At 34.3% G+C, this 18,630-nt stretch overlaps 2 protein-coding genes across 3 annotated transcripts; both read left to right on the top strand.

Annotated features, from left to right (window-relative positions):
• Window positions 1–212: 212 nt before the first annotated feature.
• On the top strand, window positions 213–4,631 carry LOC108971190 (lipopolysaccharide-induced tumor necrosis factor-alpha factor homolog). Its single transcript, XM_018937077.1, has 3 exons — window positions 213–287; window positions 3,680–3,822; window positions 4,261–4,631. The coding sequence occupies exons 2-3, from the start codon at window positions 3,692–3,694 to the stop codon at window positions 4,361–4,363; spliced, it is 234 nt and encodes a 77-aa protein (XP_018792622.1). The 5' UTR covers window positions 213–287; window positions 3,680–3,691; the 3' UTR covers window positions 4,364–4,631.
• A 2,326-nt stretch (window positions 4,632–6,957) lies between these two features.
• Window positions 6,958–14,978, top strand: LOC108971197 (lipopolysaccharide-induced tumor necrosis factor-alpha factor homolog). 2 transcript variants are annotated; one of them, XM_018937084.1, is made up of 3 exons: window positions 6,958–7,011; window positions 13,198–13,362; window positions 14,764–14,978. In XM_018937084.1, exons 2-3 carry the CDS (start codon window positions 13,232–13,234, stop codon window positions 14,864–14,866), a joined length of 234 nt encoding a protein of 77 aa, XP_018792629.1. In that variant the 5' UTR covers window positions 6,958–7,011; window positions 13,198–13,231; the 3' UTR covers window positions 14,867–14,978. The 2 variants fall into 2 exon arrangements, with proteins under 2 accessions (XP_018792629.1, XP_018792630.1); XM_018937085.1 differs by lacking the exon at window positions 6,958–7,011 and adding an exon at window positions 12,782–12,920.
• Window positions 14,979–18,630: the final 3,652 nt, after the last annotated feature.

The raw sequence follows: 18,630 nt of genomic DNA, 5'->3' as shown, positions 1-18,630 counted from the left end.
GTGATTTGTTTCACTTACTGTTAAGTCTTTTATGATAAAATATATACTATATATATTTTTTAAAGACGATATCGCATCCTTTTTTTATTTAATAATTCCTTCTACGTTTTTGCACATTACTAAGAATTTGACCGCAGCTGTATACATAGACATGTGTGTGGCTACATTGGCACGCTGAAAGAAAAATGTGTTGACGATTCCTCAATGTAGTTCTGAGTGCCAACAAGCAACGACGTGTCGTCGGAAGATTGCAAATAATTTCGTATCGTCAAAAATATAAAAAGAAAGTAAGTGAAGATTTCGGTTTGAAGTGGTGGCGTCATCTTCTGTGATAAAATATGTAGATACTGGTTATACTACCTACTTATATGTACCATAAATATATTATTTGCATGTGGTTTGGTGATAAAATGCAAAATATGTTTTTAAATTAAATTAAATTACAAAGTTTTACGATGAGTGAATTGCCAAGAAATCAAGAGGAGTCGAGTATATATTCAATGCATTTTCTCGAATGCCTATGTGTAATTGATTTAATTGGTTTTGATAAGACAAAAAATAAATATTTGCATATGACACATTAGTCTTGTAGGCGAGTGGCCTAAATGCATGCTCCTCAATGACAAAAGTGCCTGCAGTTACAAAGTGTTATGGAGGGAAAAACACTTTTACTTAGCTAGCGCGAAAATCTTATGATTTCTCTCTTTCATAGCAAAAAAAAAACTAATCGACGGCTGACATCAATAGGAATTTTATCGAAAATAGGTTTAAGCAGAAACGTTAGGTTGACTAAGATTAAAAGGTCGATCCTAAATGGGATTTCACTTACAAAGCATATAACCAGTCCTTTGGGTTACCTTTCATCATAAAGACTCTCATAAATTGACGAAATTGAGACGAGTATTGACAGTTTCGGATATGCTTCCTGTTTCGCCGAAGATATACCTGCCTAGATGTTTCAACCTCAGTCTTGCAAAGTCTGGACAATGTAAAAGAAAGTACCTGGATGTTTCCACCTCACCTTCTTTCCATTGTTTTTTTTTGTTTTTTGATGATTGGCTATAAAAAAGTCTGGTAAAAACTACTACTCTGGCCCAGACGGATCTCGCAGAAGCTCAAATTTACTATTTTGCAAAATTAGTATATTATATTATATTATTATTTGAGCTGGTTACAGGCGATATCCCTATAGGATATAAGCGAATTGTTAACAAAACTCATACTTACGGTTCTAATGGTCTTATTTTCACAATATAATTACTATATATAGGTACATATATACTATGTGTACAGTTTATGAAATAGTTGGCGCCAAAGTTGCATTACTACAATAATCAAGCAGTAACAATCACTTCTAACGACAGACAACAACAGCGGGAGACATGTTTACCGACGACGAGTACAAAAAACTTCGTGGTGCCGAAAATACAATAAGTAGGTGAATTTTGTAGGTGGAAGGGATGGCGTCATCTCTCGAGACGTAGCATATGGTAGTTACCCTAAACATATACATACATATAAACGTATACAATTTAATATTCACGGAATGTTGCACATTTAATAAGTACAAAAATATATTTTAGTTTAATTGATCAAGTGACTCGAGATGTTGTTTTAATTAATGCTGACTCGTTTATAAAAATAATTAAAATTCAATGTTAATAAAGTGAAAACTTAATGTGTGATGTATGTCAATTATTGAAGCTCCTTAGTTGAACAATTAAATGTGCAAGTAACAACACAGTTATTCATTCAATTATCTTTTTAACATCTTCTTTTTCTATCTCTATTTGATTGTGCTGGTCCATTTATACGATGTCATTTGTTCGTTGGATACGGCACTCTCTAGGGTTTGACGAAACTGTGTTTTATGTATTATACGAGAGTACAGTTATGACCGTTATTGATCGGCTATTACTTCAAACAGCTTTTTTAATCTAAAAGAACTGAACTATATCCTCGGACATAACACCGTTGCCTTGGAAAATAATCCTCGCCCAATTTCATGAAAATAACTTCTGATATAAAAAAATTTTCCGTAGAGGAACTGAATTTTGATCGGTTAGTATGGGAGGTATATCCTATAGAAGGTTGATCTAAAAAATTCATTCAGATATTGTATCGTAGCTGTAACAATTGTTCGAGCAAAAGCTTTTCTATACAATTACACGATTTTGATCGTTCAGTTTGTATGGCCACTTTATGCCATAGTCGATTCGGACCAAAGAGCAGCTTCTCAGGGAGAAAAGGACGTGTGCAAAAATAGATATCGATATCTCAAAAACTGAGGTACTAGTATACACTGATGGGGTTTCCGATAGGGATCATATGACACTAGGATGACTTAGATACCGAGAGTTGAAGAGGAAAGCGACAGGGGCATTGTTCAAAATTCTAAAGATGCGACGACTAACCGAAGGTATGAAGACCGAAGCGTGCTCTTGTAGGGCCCAAAGAGGTAATGTAGTGACTCGTGCCCAGAGCATACTGAAATGATGGAGTGAACACTTCACAAACCTGCGGAACGGCAGAAGATTCATCTAGAAATGGCGAAACCGATTCCCAAATCGATGACGACGGAGCAGATATACCATTGCCCGATGATGAGGTTGACGTTGAGCAACAGAAGTTTCGACAGGATCAGGAATGACCTCTCCGAACCCTTCGATACCAAGCGAGGTTTCAAGGGCAGTCCCTATCGTTTGACTTCTTCAATCTATTGTTGAAGAAAAAAATACAAGTTGCACCAGTGGTCACACTGTCGACTTGGCTGCCACATTACTGTTGACATTCATAACTTCGAAGTCGTAGATAATTTCGTCTATCTTGAAAACAATATCAACACCGACAATAATGTCAACCTCGAAAACTAACGCAGAATAACAGAAATTGCCAACAGGTGCTACTTCGGACTGAGTAGGCCATGGCGAAGTAAAGTTCTCTCCTGACGAACGAAGATCATTGGGTTAGTATTCATATACAATGTTTCTGACTCAAAAACTGAAGCTATTGAACTGCCGTAAATGTCATGAAATTTTGAGTTGAAACAACTTGCCAACGACATCGATAACTTTTAAGAAAGTCATCTTCTCTTTAATCTGAGTGGTGCGGTAAATAAGAAAAAACTGTCGATTCTGGTGCGAAGAAAATCCACAATTATTCATGAACTATCATTACAATCACCTAAATGAAGAGTTTGGTGTGGTTTTTGGTCTGGTAGAGTCGTCAGTCCGTATTTCTTTCGAAATGAAGCCATTGACACCGTTAATATCAATGGAGAGCGGTGATAACCAAATTTTTACGACCCCAATTGAAAAAAGTTGATTTTGACAACATCTGGTTCCAACAAGACGGGTCTACGTGTCATACAGAGCAGAACTTTTGCGAGAAAAGTTTGGAGATTCGATTACTTCAAGAAATTTTGACATTGAATGGCCTCCAAGAAGTTGTGATTTAACATTAACCATTCGACTACTTCTTGTAAGGTTATATACATTATAGGGTATTTGACTTTTACTTTTGAATGTTACAAACATCGTGGTAAACGTAATATGTTAGTCAAGATGCTGCCAAAAGACACTGATCACTAGAAACCTAATTTAAGTTTATAAGAACATATAATAAAATATAAAATGTTTAACAAATGAATTTTAATATTATTAAACTTTTTTCTTTACAGCTCTCAATCAATATGTCAGCACCGGTGGGTCCGGAACCAGCCACAATCATTTGTCCAACTTGTAATAAACAAGTAATCACTAGCGTGGACTATACATCATCCACGAAAACGCATTTGATAGCTTTGCTTTTATGTATTATCGGGTAGGTCTTAGTTCTATGAATAACATTTTTTTTTTTCGAATGATTAGTTTGAGTTCGAAAATCGTCGATAATTGCTGATCATTTAAAGCCATCTACATATTTGCATTGAAGAAGCTGGGCGGTTAGAAATTATATGTGGCAATGCCGAAGAGACTAAACCTAATTTCATGTTACTCCCAGTGCCTACATATTTGGGAGTCAATCTCACACATGATTTTAAATAGATAAAACCAAAAAAACATACAGATAACTTGGAAGCACAGATGAACCCAACCGGTTTTCATAAACTCTGAGCTCCTCCTACGACAAAGTATTTTTATTATTGCAAGCCTATGAACTAATTTTTCAAAACACTTCCAAAGAGTTCAGAAAAATATAAATCCATATAATTGTTGCACATTATTGGCAAATATTATGATTCATAATATTTATTTCCAGCTTTTGGCCGTGCGCTTGCTGCCTTTATTGCACAAAATGTGCTCGTAATGTCGAACATCGTTGCCCCTCATGCAACAGCTACATTGGAGTTTACGAACGTTGAAGTGGCTTATTAGCAACTAATAACCGTTTTTTTCAACGACATATACTATACTGTGTATATAAGCGTATATATTATGTATATAGGTATATATATAAACTTTTTATAATAATTTTTCAAAAATATTGAGATTGAGATTGAAATATTAAAAACTCGAATACAAGCTGGGAGGATCTTTTTAACGAAAAAGACCTATGTAGTTCTTTTCGAAGTCATTGACTGAAAAAATTTGTATCCGTAATATTGTTTATTAAAATTGTATCTGCCATATTTTTGTAATAAATGTTTATACTTTAACAAAAAACATTATCCGCTTCGTATTTATTCAATTAGCTTCCTATAAAGATAAGGTAGGTATGAAATGGTTTGAAGCTAGGTAGTTTAGGTTAAGTCGTAGGGTTGATACAAAAATGGAATTCTCTTAGACAGATATTTGTCCTTTGTGTTACTCAAAAGCTCTTTACATAACTTTATAGATCGATGAAGAGTTCTGAGCTCACGACAAAATCATTAAGGTGGTCGATATCAATTCCAACAACATCGCTGGGTGCACCAAAAATGTCCCTACCGCTATATTTCAATAACAGTGTGCCAAAAACCGGACAATAAAGAGAATGTTAAAAGATTATTCAACCTCGCCTTCCTCCCTACAGCTTTGGCAAACAGCGTCTGAAGAAATATTTAGTCGTATCTCGTATGTACCTATTGGATGTGTCCAATGAGAACATCTACAATTGGGGCGAGATTGACTTTACTGCCGTATAAGTACTTCGGAGAACCTTTTACGGTTCAATTTGAGCCAAAAAGATGTCGCAGTCGCATAAGCTTTTGGCTGTTAACCAGTGACTAGGTAATAAGTCTGTATGGCCAAGTCATCCATAAGTCCAGTGTTAGAACGGATGTGGACATCGGACAACCGACTCGCTAACAATCGGATGAAATCGGGGTGACTGTGCCCTTCCCAGCAAGCTCATCGCCTTTGCAATTTCGGGCGATTCCGCTTTGACCGGACACACATACAGTTCTAATATGGAAAAAGCGTAAAGCTCACTGCACCTTTTCTCCAACAACTTTCCGCGGACACAAGCCACTCGCAGGTATGTCAGCGAAGAAGGAACCGACAAGTGAAGGCCTCGCGATCCAATAGTCTATATTATAAGGAATGCAAATGAATTAGTAAAGAGTTTCAATGCGTTTCTGTCTACTAAAGGTAGGTAAGTAGCGAAGGTTTCCAAAAAAGTTTATCATGCTCTTGTTCCGATCTAATGGATAAAATTGTTAAACATAAAGAAATATTTCCCTTCATACTGAGAAGAAAAGTAAATGCCATCATCTCTGTCATAATAGTTTAGTAGCGGCTGGATGTTTGGAACTACATGTTTTCAAGACATCAATGGTTAGTATTGACTTAATTCTGGCAAATCCTGCTGGGTTTTTATAGGTTGGAGGAGAACTATAGATAAGTACAAGTTAAGATCTAAGAACTAATCAAAAAGCTAAAATTGAAGCTAATCAAACAAAAGCGACTTTTCAAAAAAAAGAGGTATTTTTTGTAAAAAAAAGAATCACTCATTATCAAAAATCGTCTTTCTTCCATCACTATAGCCAAAATATGGTAAGACTTTTTAATTTTAATTTCGTATAAAAACCCATTCGACGAAATATCTTTTTTCTATCTATCAGTGGCATTTGGGCCACTACTTAGACTACTTTGAGGGGGACGAAATTCAAAATGAATGAAGAATAAATTGAGAATTTCAAAACTATGAATAAAGTCTTATTATATTTTGCTCATAATACAAGCAGTATATCTAAGAACGTCTTGTGAAAATTTCAAATCGATCGTTTCTGACGTTTTGGAGAAACTTTCCTCAATGAATCTGAGAACAGTATTTCATTATACAAAGTTACAAAATTCATGATGCAAAATTATTATTATTATTATTATTATTATTTTTTTTTTTTTTTTTTTTTTTTTTTTTTGACTTCGCAAGTGGAAATAACTCTCTAAGAAACTCAACGTCCGTTATTTAGGTGTTCGGAAGAGAATTTTTGCATCACCTTATGGACTTTTAAGTGCTGGCTGTAGACGCTTTATAAGGAACGTCCATAAAGTTCTACAGGTATTTGATGCGACTGGCCGATTAAAAATTTAATTGTACTTGATCAGATGTCAGATTATGGTGCCATTAGCTATATTGGGAATTATCTTTTCTGAATATGTATCTAAACCTGAAACTCTATGTCATCGAATGCACCTTCTCTAAGTGTCAATTAAATCCAAGGTCAACACTAAAAAAGTTATTCCCCACCATTTCATTGATTTAAATTGTTTGCTGTGCTTTTGAAATGTTTTCTAAGATAACTTTGAAAGATAAAAGGATAAATGACAAAATTATAATTGCACACGAGAGACCTCGCATGCACTTTCATACTATTTCATTTATTTATATCTATATACATATATATATGTATAAGTGGATAAAATCTAAGTGCATATGTACATAATATACTCAGTCAGTATGTAAATGTATATGTGCATAAAGATAATCATAAATGGTGCCACGAATGCGAAGCCACCAATTCAATAGTTTTGAAACGTCCTTTGCGGGCGACGTGTTTATAACCGCATTATATTAAAATATTTTGGAGTAAGTAAACCTTTATTTAGTTATATAATGTTTACAAATTATTTGTTAAAATTATAAAAACAAATCCAAACTTTTAAATTTGTTTAAATTAAAAAAAAAAAAATAAAATATTTTTCAATTGAAAAAATATATTTTTTACTGTGGACTTAAGAACAGAATGTAAAAATCGAGCTTCGTACGAAAGAAGTTCATCTAAAAGTTAGTAAAACAAGAAGTAACGTTAACTTCGGAACCGAATAGAAAATAAAAATGATTTCGCACCAAGAAGTTAATTCTGACCGATCAGTTTGTAAGGCAACTAAAACAGGGAAATTTTTGTTATTATGAAAAACATAGATAAAAAGGAATTTCACGAGTTGATAAGAAAACAAATACGGATGAAGCAAAAACTTGGCGATGAGCTTGCAGACAGTGTCCCATGAAAATCAACCATCAAGGATTGCAATGTTAAGTTTAGACGTGGTGAAATTAACACCGTAACCGAAGAAATATTAAAATAACCCACTACATAATTTTGGATGACTGCACAGTGAAGTTGTTCGAAATAACTAACACCCAAAATATATCAAATGAGAGTGTACATTGTATCATTTACGAGAAAACGCTGAGCAAAATGGGTGCCAAGCGAGCACACTTTTGACCAAAAACAGCGACGAGTTGATGATTCGGAGCAGTGTTTAGAGATGTTCAAAAAACTCGAGTATTTGCATCGATATGTGACAATGGTTGAAGCATGGTTCCACTCCGAAGTCCAATCAACAATCATCCTAGTAGACTGCACACTATGAACTCGCTCCAAAGCGTGGTAAAATGAAACAATCGGCTGTCAAGTTTATGGCGTTTATAATTTGTGATACGCATTCAATAATTCTTATAGATTACGTTGAAAACAGAAAAACCAAGGAAGAAAAGAAAAGTAATGTATCACACAGACAATGCACCGTGTCGGAAGTCAGAGAAAGCTATGATGAAAATTCATAAATCGGTCTTAGAATTGCTTTCGCATTCATCGTATTCTCCAGATCTAACCACCAGCTACTATTTCCTGTCCTCAGATCGCCAAACAATGCTTGCTGGGGGAATATTATCATCACATGAAGAGGTGAGGCCTATTTTAAAGCAAACAAACAAATCGTACTACCAAAATGATATCTTGACAAAAGAAAAACTTTTCCATACAACGACTGAGAGCTAAAAACGTCGTTGCAAACTTAATATACCCCATTTAAGAAATCAAACTTCAACTGAAAGCAAAAGCAATATTACAAGATATAAAAAAATCTAAAATGTTTATGTATTTTTATAGCAAACAGCATAGAAGCAAAACTCAATTAAAATCATAAAAAGAAATAAAATATGTCAAAAATAAAGTAGAATTGATGGAGTGTTGCTATTCTAAGTTTACCGTAAATAATACATAGCATTCTATAGCAGACACAATGTTGGTATTATTAAATATCCAACAAATCTCTAAAACTAAACAGGAGCAGATCCCCTTCGAAAATAGTCTATTCTGATTTCCATTAGTTATAAAAATTTAAAAGCAAAACAAAAAGACTAAGAATATCGGTTAATATCAACTTATTAGTTTTTCGCTACTTCAACTTCTCTTCTACTTTTTTTTCCTTTGGCTCTTCGTTAACGAATATTTTACTACGCACTTGCAAATATCGGATAAACAAATATATTAAGTAAAAAACTCTCTTCTTATGGCGCGTCCATGAATGTGAATGACAGTAATCAGTGGTGAAAATGCCGATGACTAAAAGCAAATACGAGTAAAACATAATCATGCAAGCAATTTGGACAGTTTTTCCTTTCGGATTTTTCACATATATACTTAGTTGGTTGGTTGAAAGGGGAGCAACAGGAGCGTGGCCGCCATTATGAGCCCCATTAAGCTTCGAAATATGGCGACATGGCTACATTTCTTGCAAGGTGTGGCCGCAAACAAGGCGTGAAACCCAGTGAATTATAACCATAAGAACACATGTGGTATGTGTTCATTTATTTTGTTTGTCCTTAAAGAGCCGTTAGTTATTTATTGCGCTTTAAAGGAATGCAAATGACTAGTGGAATATACTATGTTTATTTTTATTTATTTATTTGAAAGAGAACTAATTATAAATAATTAATTCACTTGGAAGAATCAGCACTGGCTACTAGGGCCTTCGGATACTATGTTTAAAGGAGAAACGAATTATAAGGGTTCTGTCGGACTACTTTTTGACCTTGAACAGTGGGATGAAGGCTAAAGACAGATAGCAAATAAAAAAAATTTGGGAAATGGAGTCTTTCAGCGGGAACATTACACGAAGTTAAAATAGCTTAGCATAATTGTCAAATCTTATTAGGGCCCATTAATTTAGTTTTACACACGTCGATCAAATAACTAAAGCCTAAAGCAAAGTGTGACACCCCGCAGAAATACACATACTTCTTCAGAAATACACATAAAATTAGTATCTCTCAGTGAAAACAACAGCCAAATTGGGACTTATCGGGGCATGCACGGTTGCTAGCAATCGATATTAGTGGAGTCGACTGATGTTGTTGTAGACATCCAAATTACATGCGTAATGTAATATTTTTACCCAGTTGGTTTTCAGTGATGTTAGAAGCCAACAACGAAAGAAAATGAGCTCGCCAAAAAAACTTTCCTTCCAATAAACATTCAACTAAAAGTGAGTTTCATGGCTGAACAAAATTTTCTTGTCAGAATTCGACGTGCTTTATGGTCGTTCGCCTTCAATTCTTGCATATGTTAAATTTTGTAAGCCCTCAAACCAGGATCCAAAAAGCGCACCAAGTTCGTCTTTGAAGGATTTGTTAATAATTTTCTTTGATTGCAAGGTCTTCGAACATTATAGCTTCTTGCCAAAGGGTCAACGGTCAATCAAGAATATTATTTGTTATTTATTTGAAACGTATGAACCCCTGCCCACGCCACGTTGCTTGTGCGCGAATATTTGGCAAAAAATAACAGATTAAAGGTGCCGCAACTTTTTGTTCTCAAAAGGACCTACGAAAGAACGATGCTACTCTACTCTTGAATGGATAAAAACTTGATCGAAGGAACAGATGAACAGGAACATGAAAAATTAGGACTGGAAAAAACGCTGGCAGAAATGTACAATATCTGGCGCTGATAACTTTGAAGGGACAAAGTAGATATTCATGATTAATTCATGATTATTTAAACCAATGGTGGAATAGAAAGACACCAGAAAGTCAATTACTTTCGTCATCGTTGTCATTTTGGTATAGTATGTAATACCAAGTATACCTCAATATGGAATTAAATAGTCACAGTGTACAGAGCGATGATAAGATTTGTGAAGAGAATTAAAATCGCTTCAAATATTGGGACGTGCCGGTTTTTTCTATAATGTACACATTGATTGCTGTTATCGTTTATTGCTATGAGTTCAAGGTTCACGTAATTTCACAATCTCAATGACTAATTTGAAACATTAATGTTTGCAAATATTTTTTTGTCATTAATCGGCGCTGACGTAAAATGGAAATTAAATAAACAATATGAACTTATAAACAAAAATTAAAACTTTTTTACACTATACATAATTCCTCTATACTCGTAGATGTCTTTGGTACCATATGATACATGAGAAATCTAACAAACATAGTTTTTGAAGCTTATTCGTAAAAAAAGTTATATTAATATTTTTCCCAATCCTATGGCTATAATTTATAAAAATACTACACTACATAGGTAGCCTTTTATATTTATTTCCGGTTTTAGCAACTCTGGTGTTGCAACGTGGCAACTCAGAACTTTATCGTACAGTTGGACATTTATGATGATTGATGGTATCAATACTCAGAACTCTTTGCCATCCGAGCGCTATTTATTTTGTGTACAAATCGCGAACATTTTCGTGCGATTACTTTTCACAACTTTCGACGTGGACTAACTCAGCAACGTGCATTCATGAACTTAATTCAATTTCTGGCGATGAAGCTCCAGCAAGAATCAATGTTCATCAAACGTACGGAGAATACAATCGAGGTAGTGGGTCACTACAAGCCAAATTTCGTGAAGGTCGTCCAACATCAATTTTTGTTCGGGAAACTATTGATGATCGAACTTATACTGTCAGATCGTCATGTGGCCTATCGTAAGATTGAGACAACTACAAGCGGGACCAGCATATATCCCATATTCCAAGAACATTTGGCACAAAAAAAAACAATTTCATGTTGGATAAAGATAAGAGGCGTTCAAAAGGCATGATTTGGCGATACCTCAATCAGAGCGACAAAAGTGCTTCCACAATTGTTTCAAACGTATGTTAAAGTGTATAGATCTTAACAGAGTATATTTCGAAAAACAATAAAGCAGTTACCGATGATTGGTATTTGTTACTGTTCTCCAATCTCGAAATAATAAAGGCAACTCACGTTTAAGGAAAAAATTATTACTAAAATTGCATTCATTAAAGCACTTGACTTTACATCATAATAAGTAACTGGCAAACTCTAATAAATGTTAAAAAAAAGAAAACAAACAGTTTGCTTAATTACTTTTTGCGCGAATGTAATCAGCAATAAAATCACGCTATTTTAATGTAAATAATGAAAAAATCAATTTCTAACATACTAAGTGCATTATTACCTTGAAATTTTTCAGGATCATGAAAAAATCCGAAAAATCGTGTCTGAAAACAATTACACACACAAGTTTAAAACTACATAGCGAAATTTTTGAAAAATATATATATGAAAAATATAATATAAATTCGTATTTAGATATACGAGATTTTCAATTTCGGCTTCTACATGATTGAAACCTGAAAAAAAAGTTCGCTAAACTAACCGGTGATCCAATCCACGTTTATAAAGAATGTGTTACTCGCACTTCACACAAGTTATGATTGCCATAATCAGCGTACTGAGTGTACTAATCGCAGCACCATCACCCATCTTGAGACCCAGCATTCGTTATTAGATAATATTCGACCGAATAGACGACGTCCGGTACTCAGTGAAGAAAATGCTTGTATAGCAGCCGTAATTGAGGGTGTACATGAAGACCGTGGAGAGTCGATTCGGCGTCATTCGCTTCAATTCAGACTGACGTATGTAACGACTTGTCGAGATCTAGCATTGCAATCGTACCAAATACCGATTGCGCAAGCTCCTGAAATGTTGCAAGAAGATCCGACGTGTTCGCACCAGATTTTGTTGAGCGATGAGTCCCATTTTAAGCTCAATGAGTATGTATGTAAACAAGCAACAAGTGTAACGCATTTGGGACGAAGAGCAATCTAAAGATACTCAAGAGCTACCATTTCATACAGGAAAAACAACGATTTGGTGTGTTTTGTGGGCCGGTGCAATCGTCGGTCCATATTTCTTCAAAAATGATGTCGGTGAGAACATAACCGTCAATGGCGACCGTTATCGCGCCATGATAACCAACTATTTGAGGCCTGTAATTGAAGCTCGACATTTGGTTTGAAAAAGAAGAAGCCACTTCCCACACATCGTTTCAAACAATGGATTTATTGCGAGAATACTTCGGTGAGCAAATGATTTCACGTTTTGGGCCGGTCCATTGGTCGCCAAGATTATGTGATATCACACCGTTAGACTTTTTCCTGTGAGGATATGTAAAGTCTAAAGTATATGCCTGGGAGCAAAACCTCCCGCGTGTCAATTGTTAGTTACAGTCGACATGCTCGAACGAGACAACCGCCAACAAATTAAATAGATAATCTTCAAAAAATAAATGCCGAAGAATGTTGATTTAAATAACAAAGAACATTCGCCATTAAATTTGAAGTTACTGTGTTTTTGTTTGAAAAAATAGGGAATCCCGGATAATCGCTTTGAAGGTATTCTTCACACAATGACATACGGTCAAATTCGGTCATATTTAAAAACCGGTAGGTCAAATTTTATATGATAACTCTTCGAATTATCACCGTAGCAAATTCAAAAATGCTGTTGGGGAAAACTGATTGAGCTTATTGAACTAAACGGCTACACTTAAAAGATTCGCTCAACTCAAAAACTATTTGAGTTATTGGAAAAAATCGGTTTTATTCAAAATTACTCTATAAGTGTGCCACTTAAATGCTGCTAAATTAAATTAAATAACAATAGAATTCATGAATATTACACATAATATTCAAACTTTTCTCTTTTCAATGTCAACCACAGTTCCACTTGTTGTTTCACCGTATCATTTTGAGTAATGTTACCACCACTTGGCCCAATACCCTGCAATTTGAGCTGCCCGAATTGCTCCAAGCAAGTGACATCGCGTATGGAATACAGATCTTCGACAAAATCGCATATTATTGCTTTACTACTGGCTGGAATGCTGTGAGTATTATTACTATAACATATTGAAACATAATTAAATTTTTACAGAAGATTTTACTATTAAGTTATTTAGTTTAACAGAAGCTTAAAGCTGTTACATAACGGGAATTGCATTATCGAAAGATTGATCTTATTGAGTTTGGTAATTTTGTAAAATAGTCTAATTTTAGATAAGCTTAGTTCATCGTGATGTGCCTAACATAACCTCTAATATCCAGAAAAGCACTTGATACCAATTTGGAAAAAAGCACACAAATGAACTCAAGAATTAACAACCCCAAAATATCGGGATCCAGAAATAATAAACAAGTCACGAAAATACCGAAATACCGAGTAACAATCCCGAAATAATAAAAAAATGTGTACGGAAAACATAGAATTCAAATTAAAGCAAAAAACCAATACAATTGAGCACAATAAATAACAATCTCGAAATATGACAAAGTAGTACTTTCGGCATTAAAATTAATTCGTGTTTTTCCTGGCATGTCTCCATAATACCTCATAAACAAATAGATTTTAGTAGTTTTATCTTTTTGTCAAAATCAAATTAAACTCAAGACGCATACCTCACTAAATACTAACCAATAATCTAGGTATATTCAGGTGTGTTCCCAAAGTTTGTTTAAAGAAAGTTTAATGGCTAAAATCATTTGCTAAAACACTCTCCAAAAAAACTCCAGTAGAGGTCGGAGACTCACGGATTTAAATTCACACTATTTATGAAAGTTCTCAACAAAATAAAATACTGTTCGAAGCACTTAATAATCGCAATATATAACATTTTTTAATTTGAATTTATTTATAGAAATATATTAAGTTGTCAAAAAAGTCTTGCGGTATTTTTATTGAATTTTCAATTGTTCATAAAATTTTTTTTTGATGACTCATGCCCAGCTCTTGACCGATGCTACGGCTGCTACTATGGCGGCCGCATCTTCGACCACCTCTACACCAGAACGAAAATGTTGAAACCATCGTTGTACGGTGGAAATGGAAACTGTATCGGGTCCATAAACGGCACAACTTTTATTGGCGGCTTGAGATGCATTTTTGCCTTTATCGTAGTAGTATTGTAAAATATGCCGTATTTTTTCTTTATTTTGCTCCATGTTTGCGACGCTATAACTCACGAACGACTTAAAATAAACAACAATTAATGAAACACGTTTAGCGCGTGAAATGAGCTTTCCAAAAAGGTATAGCATGACCCGATGCGACGAATAAAACTAGAACTACGCCAACTAGCGAAAATACCGCAAGACTTTTTTGACAAACATATTTCACAGTACGCAACACGGAACACCCTAATATATAATTTAGTCACACCTTATCACACTATATAAAAATATTTATAAGCATGAGTTTCTAAATACTAACGCTCTTACTCTTTACTTCTAGCTGCCTACCTTGCGCCTGCGCTGTGTACTGCACGGATTGCGCACGAAATGTGGAGCACTACTGCCCATCTTGTAATGCTTTTTTGGGTGTATATGACCGCTGAGTAGATTTTGATAAAATGCTGAAGTGAATTTTACCTAAGAAGGATATTAAACAAAATTGGAAATTTGAACCCGAAATATTTTTTCCCAATAAAAAAGACACAAATTTTTGAAACTTACTGATATTTAATACTATATGTATATACTGATTATAAAAATTTATAAAAAAAAACTATTTTAAATAGATATTAAAATATCTCGAAAGACATCGATAGATAAGCATTATTAATCTTTCGTAAGTTGACTGTAATATTTTTCCTTGACTAACTAGAAAATCGATAAAAAAAGTGTAGTCAACACGAAATGCCGAAAATATTTATTGACTTATATAACTTTGTTATTTTTGGTTATGAGTTTTTCGTTATGCTTCTAAAATTATGCACATTTTTAAAGAAATTTAAAAATTCAGCATAAAACACTTACAAATTTAAAGCTTAATCTTAAAATTAGGATGACTTCATTCATTTGCGAAAAAATATATTAATCTGATGTGGTCAACTTATATTTTTCTGTTATATTTTAATAAATAACAATAAACAAATACGATTTGCACAAGCAAACAAATTCTTGTACTCCTCATTGTGCATTCCAGATGGATCAGCAGAATTTATTTTTTTAAATATGTCCCTATAGTGAAGTTCGAAAAATGTCAGGACCGAAATATTTGAAATATCAAAGGTCGGGCTTCCTTAGTTACTACTATGGGAAAAATATTTTTTTACTAAGTTGGTATCACAGGCAATTCATGAAACATGTTATTACTAGCGATAAGTCTTCAATTTACACTTAAAACCTAGAAACAGACGATCAATCGGCCGAATATCGTGGTAAAGGTGAGCAAAGCAAAGAAAACAGTTCAGGGTTCGATTCGTCATATCACTGATCACTATTTTTAAGATCTTCTTTCTTTTGTGAATAAGAACAAACTTTTTTAGTTTATTTCAAGAAAGAATAGAAAATGATTACCTCATTAATAATCTCCCTAACTAAATTAGCTCCATTTTCCGCTAGTTTATTTGCTAAATAACAGCTGTTTTTTTCGGTTCGAAATTTTCCACGTTTTGGCTAATCAAAGACATTATTAATTGAATTAACTTTTCCCGAGGCAAGCAAGGTTTCAAAATGACATTCTCTTGAAGAGCTACTTGTCGAAATCGTCTGACAACTGCAAACGTCGTTTGTAACTGCAAACTATTTTAAACATTTTGTTCACATCAAGACCTTTTCCTGTTTTCGAAAATTGTTGACCAGGTGATTTTTTCTTACAAAAATACAAAAAGCAATTTTGGCCTGGTTTGTGAAGATATAAAACTCGTCCGCTTTCCTCAAAAGACATAACCAGTCATAAACTTTTGAAAAACGAGTGTCGAAGACCGAAGAAACGATTTATATAGGTACAAATATTGCTATGAATTTTCGAGATCCATAAATTGATGCACTAATCAGTTCTTCCTAGTTTGAAATCGACTGGAATTAGGTTTCGTCGACCTACCTAGGATACAAAATATAAATACTAACATATTGCCTTTGGATATGGTACAATCTTCAATTAGAAAGATATCTCGCTAAATGTTTTGAAATTTCGCTTTGGAGCGCCTGATTTGATATACGAAAAGGGAGGTGTCAAATTATTATAGATGTCAGTGATCGCGGTCCTTTATTGTTCGGGATACCCGAATTTCTTCCGACCGGATAAACTGTCAACGAGGAATGATATTTGAGTATTTGACGTAGATTGCGCGAGGCCATTCGTCAAAAGATGCCGGAATTATGAGCCGGCTATTCAGCAAACTCAAACGACCACTCCGGGAAAGCCATTTTGAGTTAATTGAAGACATTAAATGTGAAACGCTACACGCATTCACGGCTATTCCGGAAATTGACTTGAACAACTGTTTTGAGGATTGGAAAAAACGTTGGCACAAGTGTGTAAGGACTTTGAGAGGGACAACAATGATTTTGAAAAATTAATTAAGAATTTTTAAATTATGTAGAAGTAAGACTTACTTTTTTTTTTGTTCAAAGTAGTATCTACTATATGTAGGTTTCTAAAAGTTTTGATCGATTCGATATTTATGGGATTGTTTTGATTATAGTAAAAAAGTAAAGTCACCCAGTTAAATTCCATAATGGAGAGTATGTAGATATCTCTTTGGTATAACTTCCAAATGGTTTTTACCACATGTTTGTACGATTCGTCTCTCCGCAAGCTTTGCCGAATCGTAAAGACTATTTGATACGATTTACTATTAGCAAATCTTCTAAAGTCCCAAGAGTTGTATTTAGTAGAATTGATCCATCTGAAGATTCATGCGAATAGTTTTTTTTAGAAATACTGTCTACTAAATTGTTCACTTTTTATAGATATCTGTTTGTCTGACAATGTATCTGCACAAAATTTGGCATGAATTATTATTTAAGGCAGTGTATATCTCTACGAAACGCGCCGGAGGAAGCAGAGGAAGAGGTAGATCTACACTCCGTTGTGGAGAAGGACCTGGCTTCGCAATCTCCAACTGGCGCCACCTTGCGAAAAGAAGAAACGACTGGTGCGCTGTTGATAACTTGCGTAAGCGGTTTCTACGCCGGTAATAAGGAAGAAATATAATATCACCGAAGAAATTACTCAGATGGAGTTCCAGGCATCCGAAATTAACGTTTTTGCTTGTTTAYTTTTAAATTGGCTCCTTTTGATTCTTTAAATATGCAAAAGTATATGCTAGTACAATATATGCTATAGTCGATATACTTCTAAGGAGCGTGCGTATAGTTCTATTATTCAGGCCAGTGTTTGCGAAGACCGCTATTTGTCGATTCCAAGACGTTCTCAAGATTTGCGACTGTCTCAAACACAACCGTCCGGATTTAAAGGAAGGTTTCTAGCTTAAATTCATATAAAACAAGAAAAAACGTTAACTTCGGTTGCACCGAAGCTAAATACCCTTCACAATTGCATTTCTGTTAGTAACTATGTGTTCAGTTTGTACGGAAGCTWTATGCTATAGTTATCCAATGATATATATGTACCAAATTTCGTGAATATATGTATCTTGTCAAATGTGTAAGTTGTCCATACAAGAACTTGATTTCGATCGTTCAGTTTGTATGGCAGCCATATGCTATACTTAACCGATCTGAACAATTTCTTCGTAGATTACATTGTTGCCTTGGAAAATAATACATACCAAATTTCGTGAATATATCTTGTCAAATGTGAAAGTTAAACGTTGTGAATCTGCACATTTTGCCTTCGAACAACTTGAAATGATAACGAGCTTTTTAAGAAAATCATCTGTTTCATTAACTCACTTTCATCTGAGTAGTGCGGCAAATAAACAAAACTGTCGAATCTACAAATTATTCAACTTTGTTATTCTCATTAAATAAAAATAAAAAATAAACAAAAAAAAACATTTGAATTTCCTTAATAATTTGTGTGTGTTTTTTAGCCCTGAACGTGCTTTGTTTGTCGATTCGAGTAACCATCATCGTGTAAAGAACGGTAGAAAGTATTAAAACATTATCAAAAGAAAGCGAGCGGAGCACAGAAAGTTTAAAAAGCCGAAATGACGTTTTTAAACGAAATTCCAGTATAAGTGTAACGAACAAAAATAAACGAGAAATAAATATAACATCTAAGCTTATACATCAAATCAGATAACGCAAAAAGCTTGCATGTTGATACTTACATATATACAAACAAAATAGTTGGCAACGCTGCGCCACGGGCTTCTCATTTCTAGAATCAACGAGAGCCTTCGCAAAA

This window comes from Bactrocera latifrons, unplaced genomic scaffold (genome assembly GCF_001853355.1).
Source record: "Bactrocera latifrons isolate USDA-ARS-PBARC rearing strain unplaced genomic scaffold, ASM185335v1 scaffold_33, whole genome shotgun sequence".
Classification (NCBI taxonomy): Eukaryota; Metazoa; Arthropoda; class Insecta; order Diptera; family Tephritidae; genus Bactrocera; species Bactrocera latifrons.
Note: the sequence above shows the minus strand (reverse complement) of the source record. Positions and strands in the feature narration are given on the sequence as shown.

What these genes read in the sequence shown, in the direction of transcription:
- LOC108971197 (XM_018937084.1), top strand. Translation starts at nt 13,232, where the DNA reads ATGTTACCACCACTTGGCCCAATACCCTGCAATTTGAGCTGCCCGAAT. An exon ending in TTACTACTGGCTGGAATGCT is followed by an intron (nt 13,363 to 14,763) that starts GTGAGTATTATT and finishes CTTTACTTCTAG; the next exon opens with CTGCCTACCTTGCGCCTGCG.
- LOC108971190 (XM_018937077.1), top strand. Translation starts at nt 3,692, where the DNA reads ATGTCAGCACCGGTGGGTCCGGAACCAGCCACAATCATTTGTCCAACT. An exon ending in TTGCTTTTATGTATTATCGG is followed by an intron (nt 3,823 to 4,260) that starts GTAGGTCTTAGT and finishes ATTTATTTCCAG; the next exon opens with CTTTTGGCCGTGCGCTTGCT.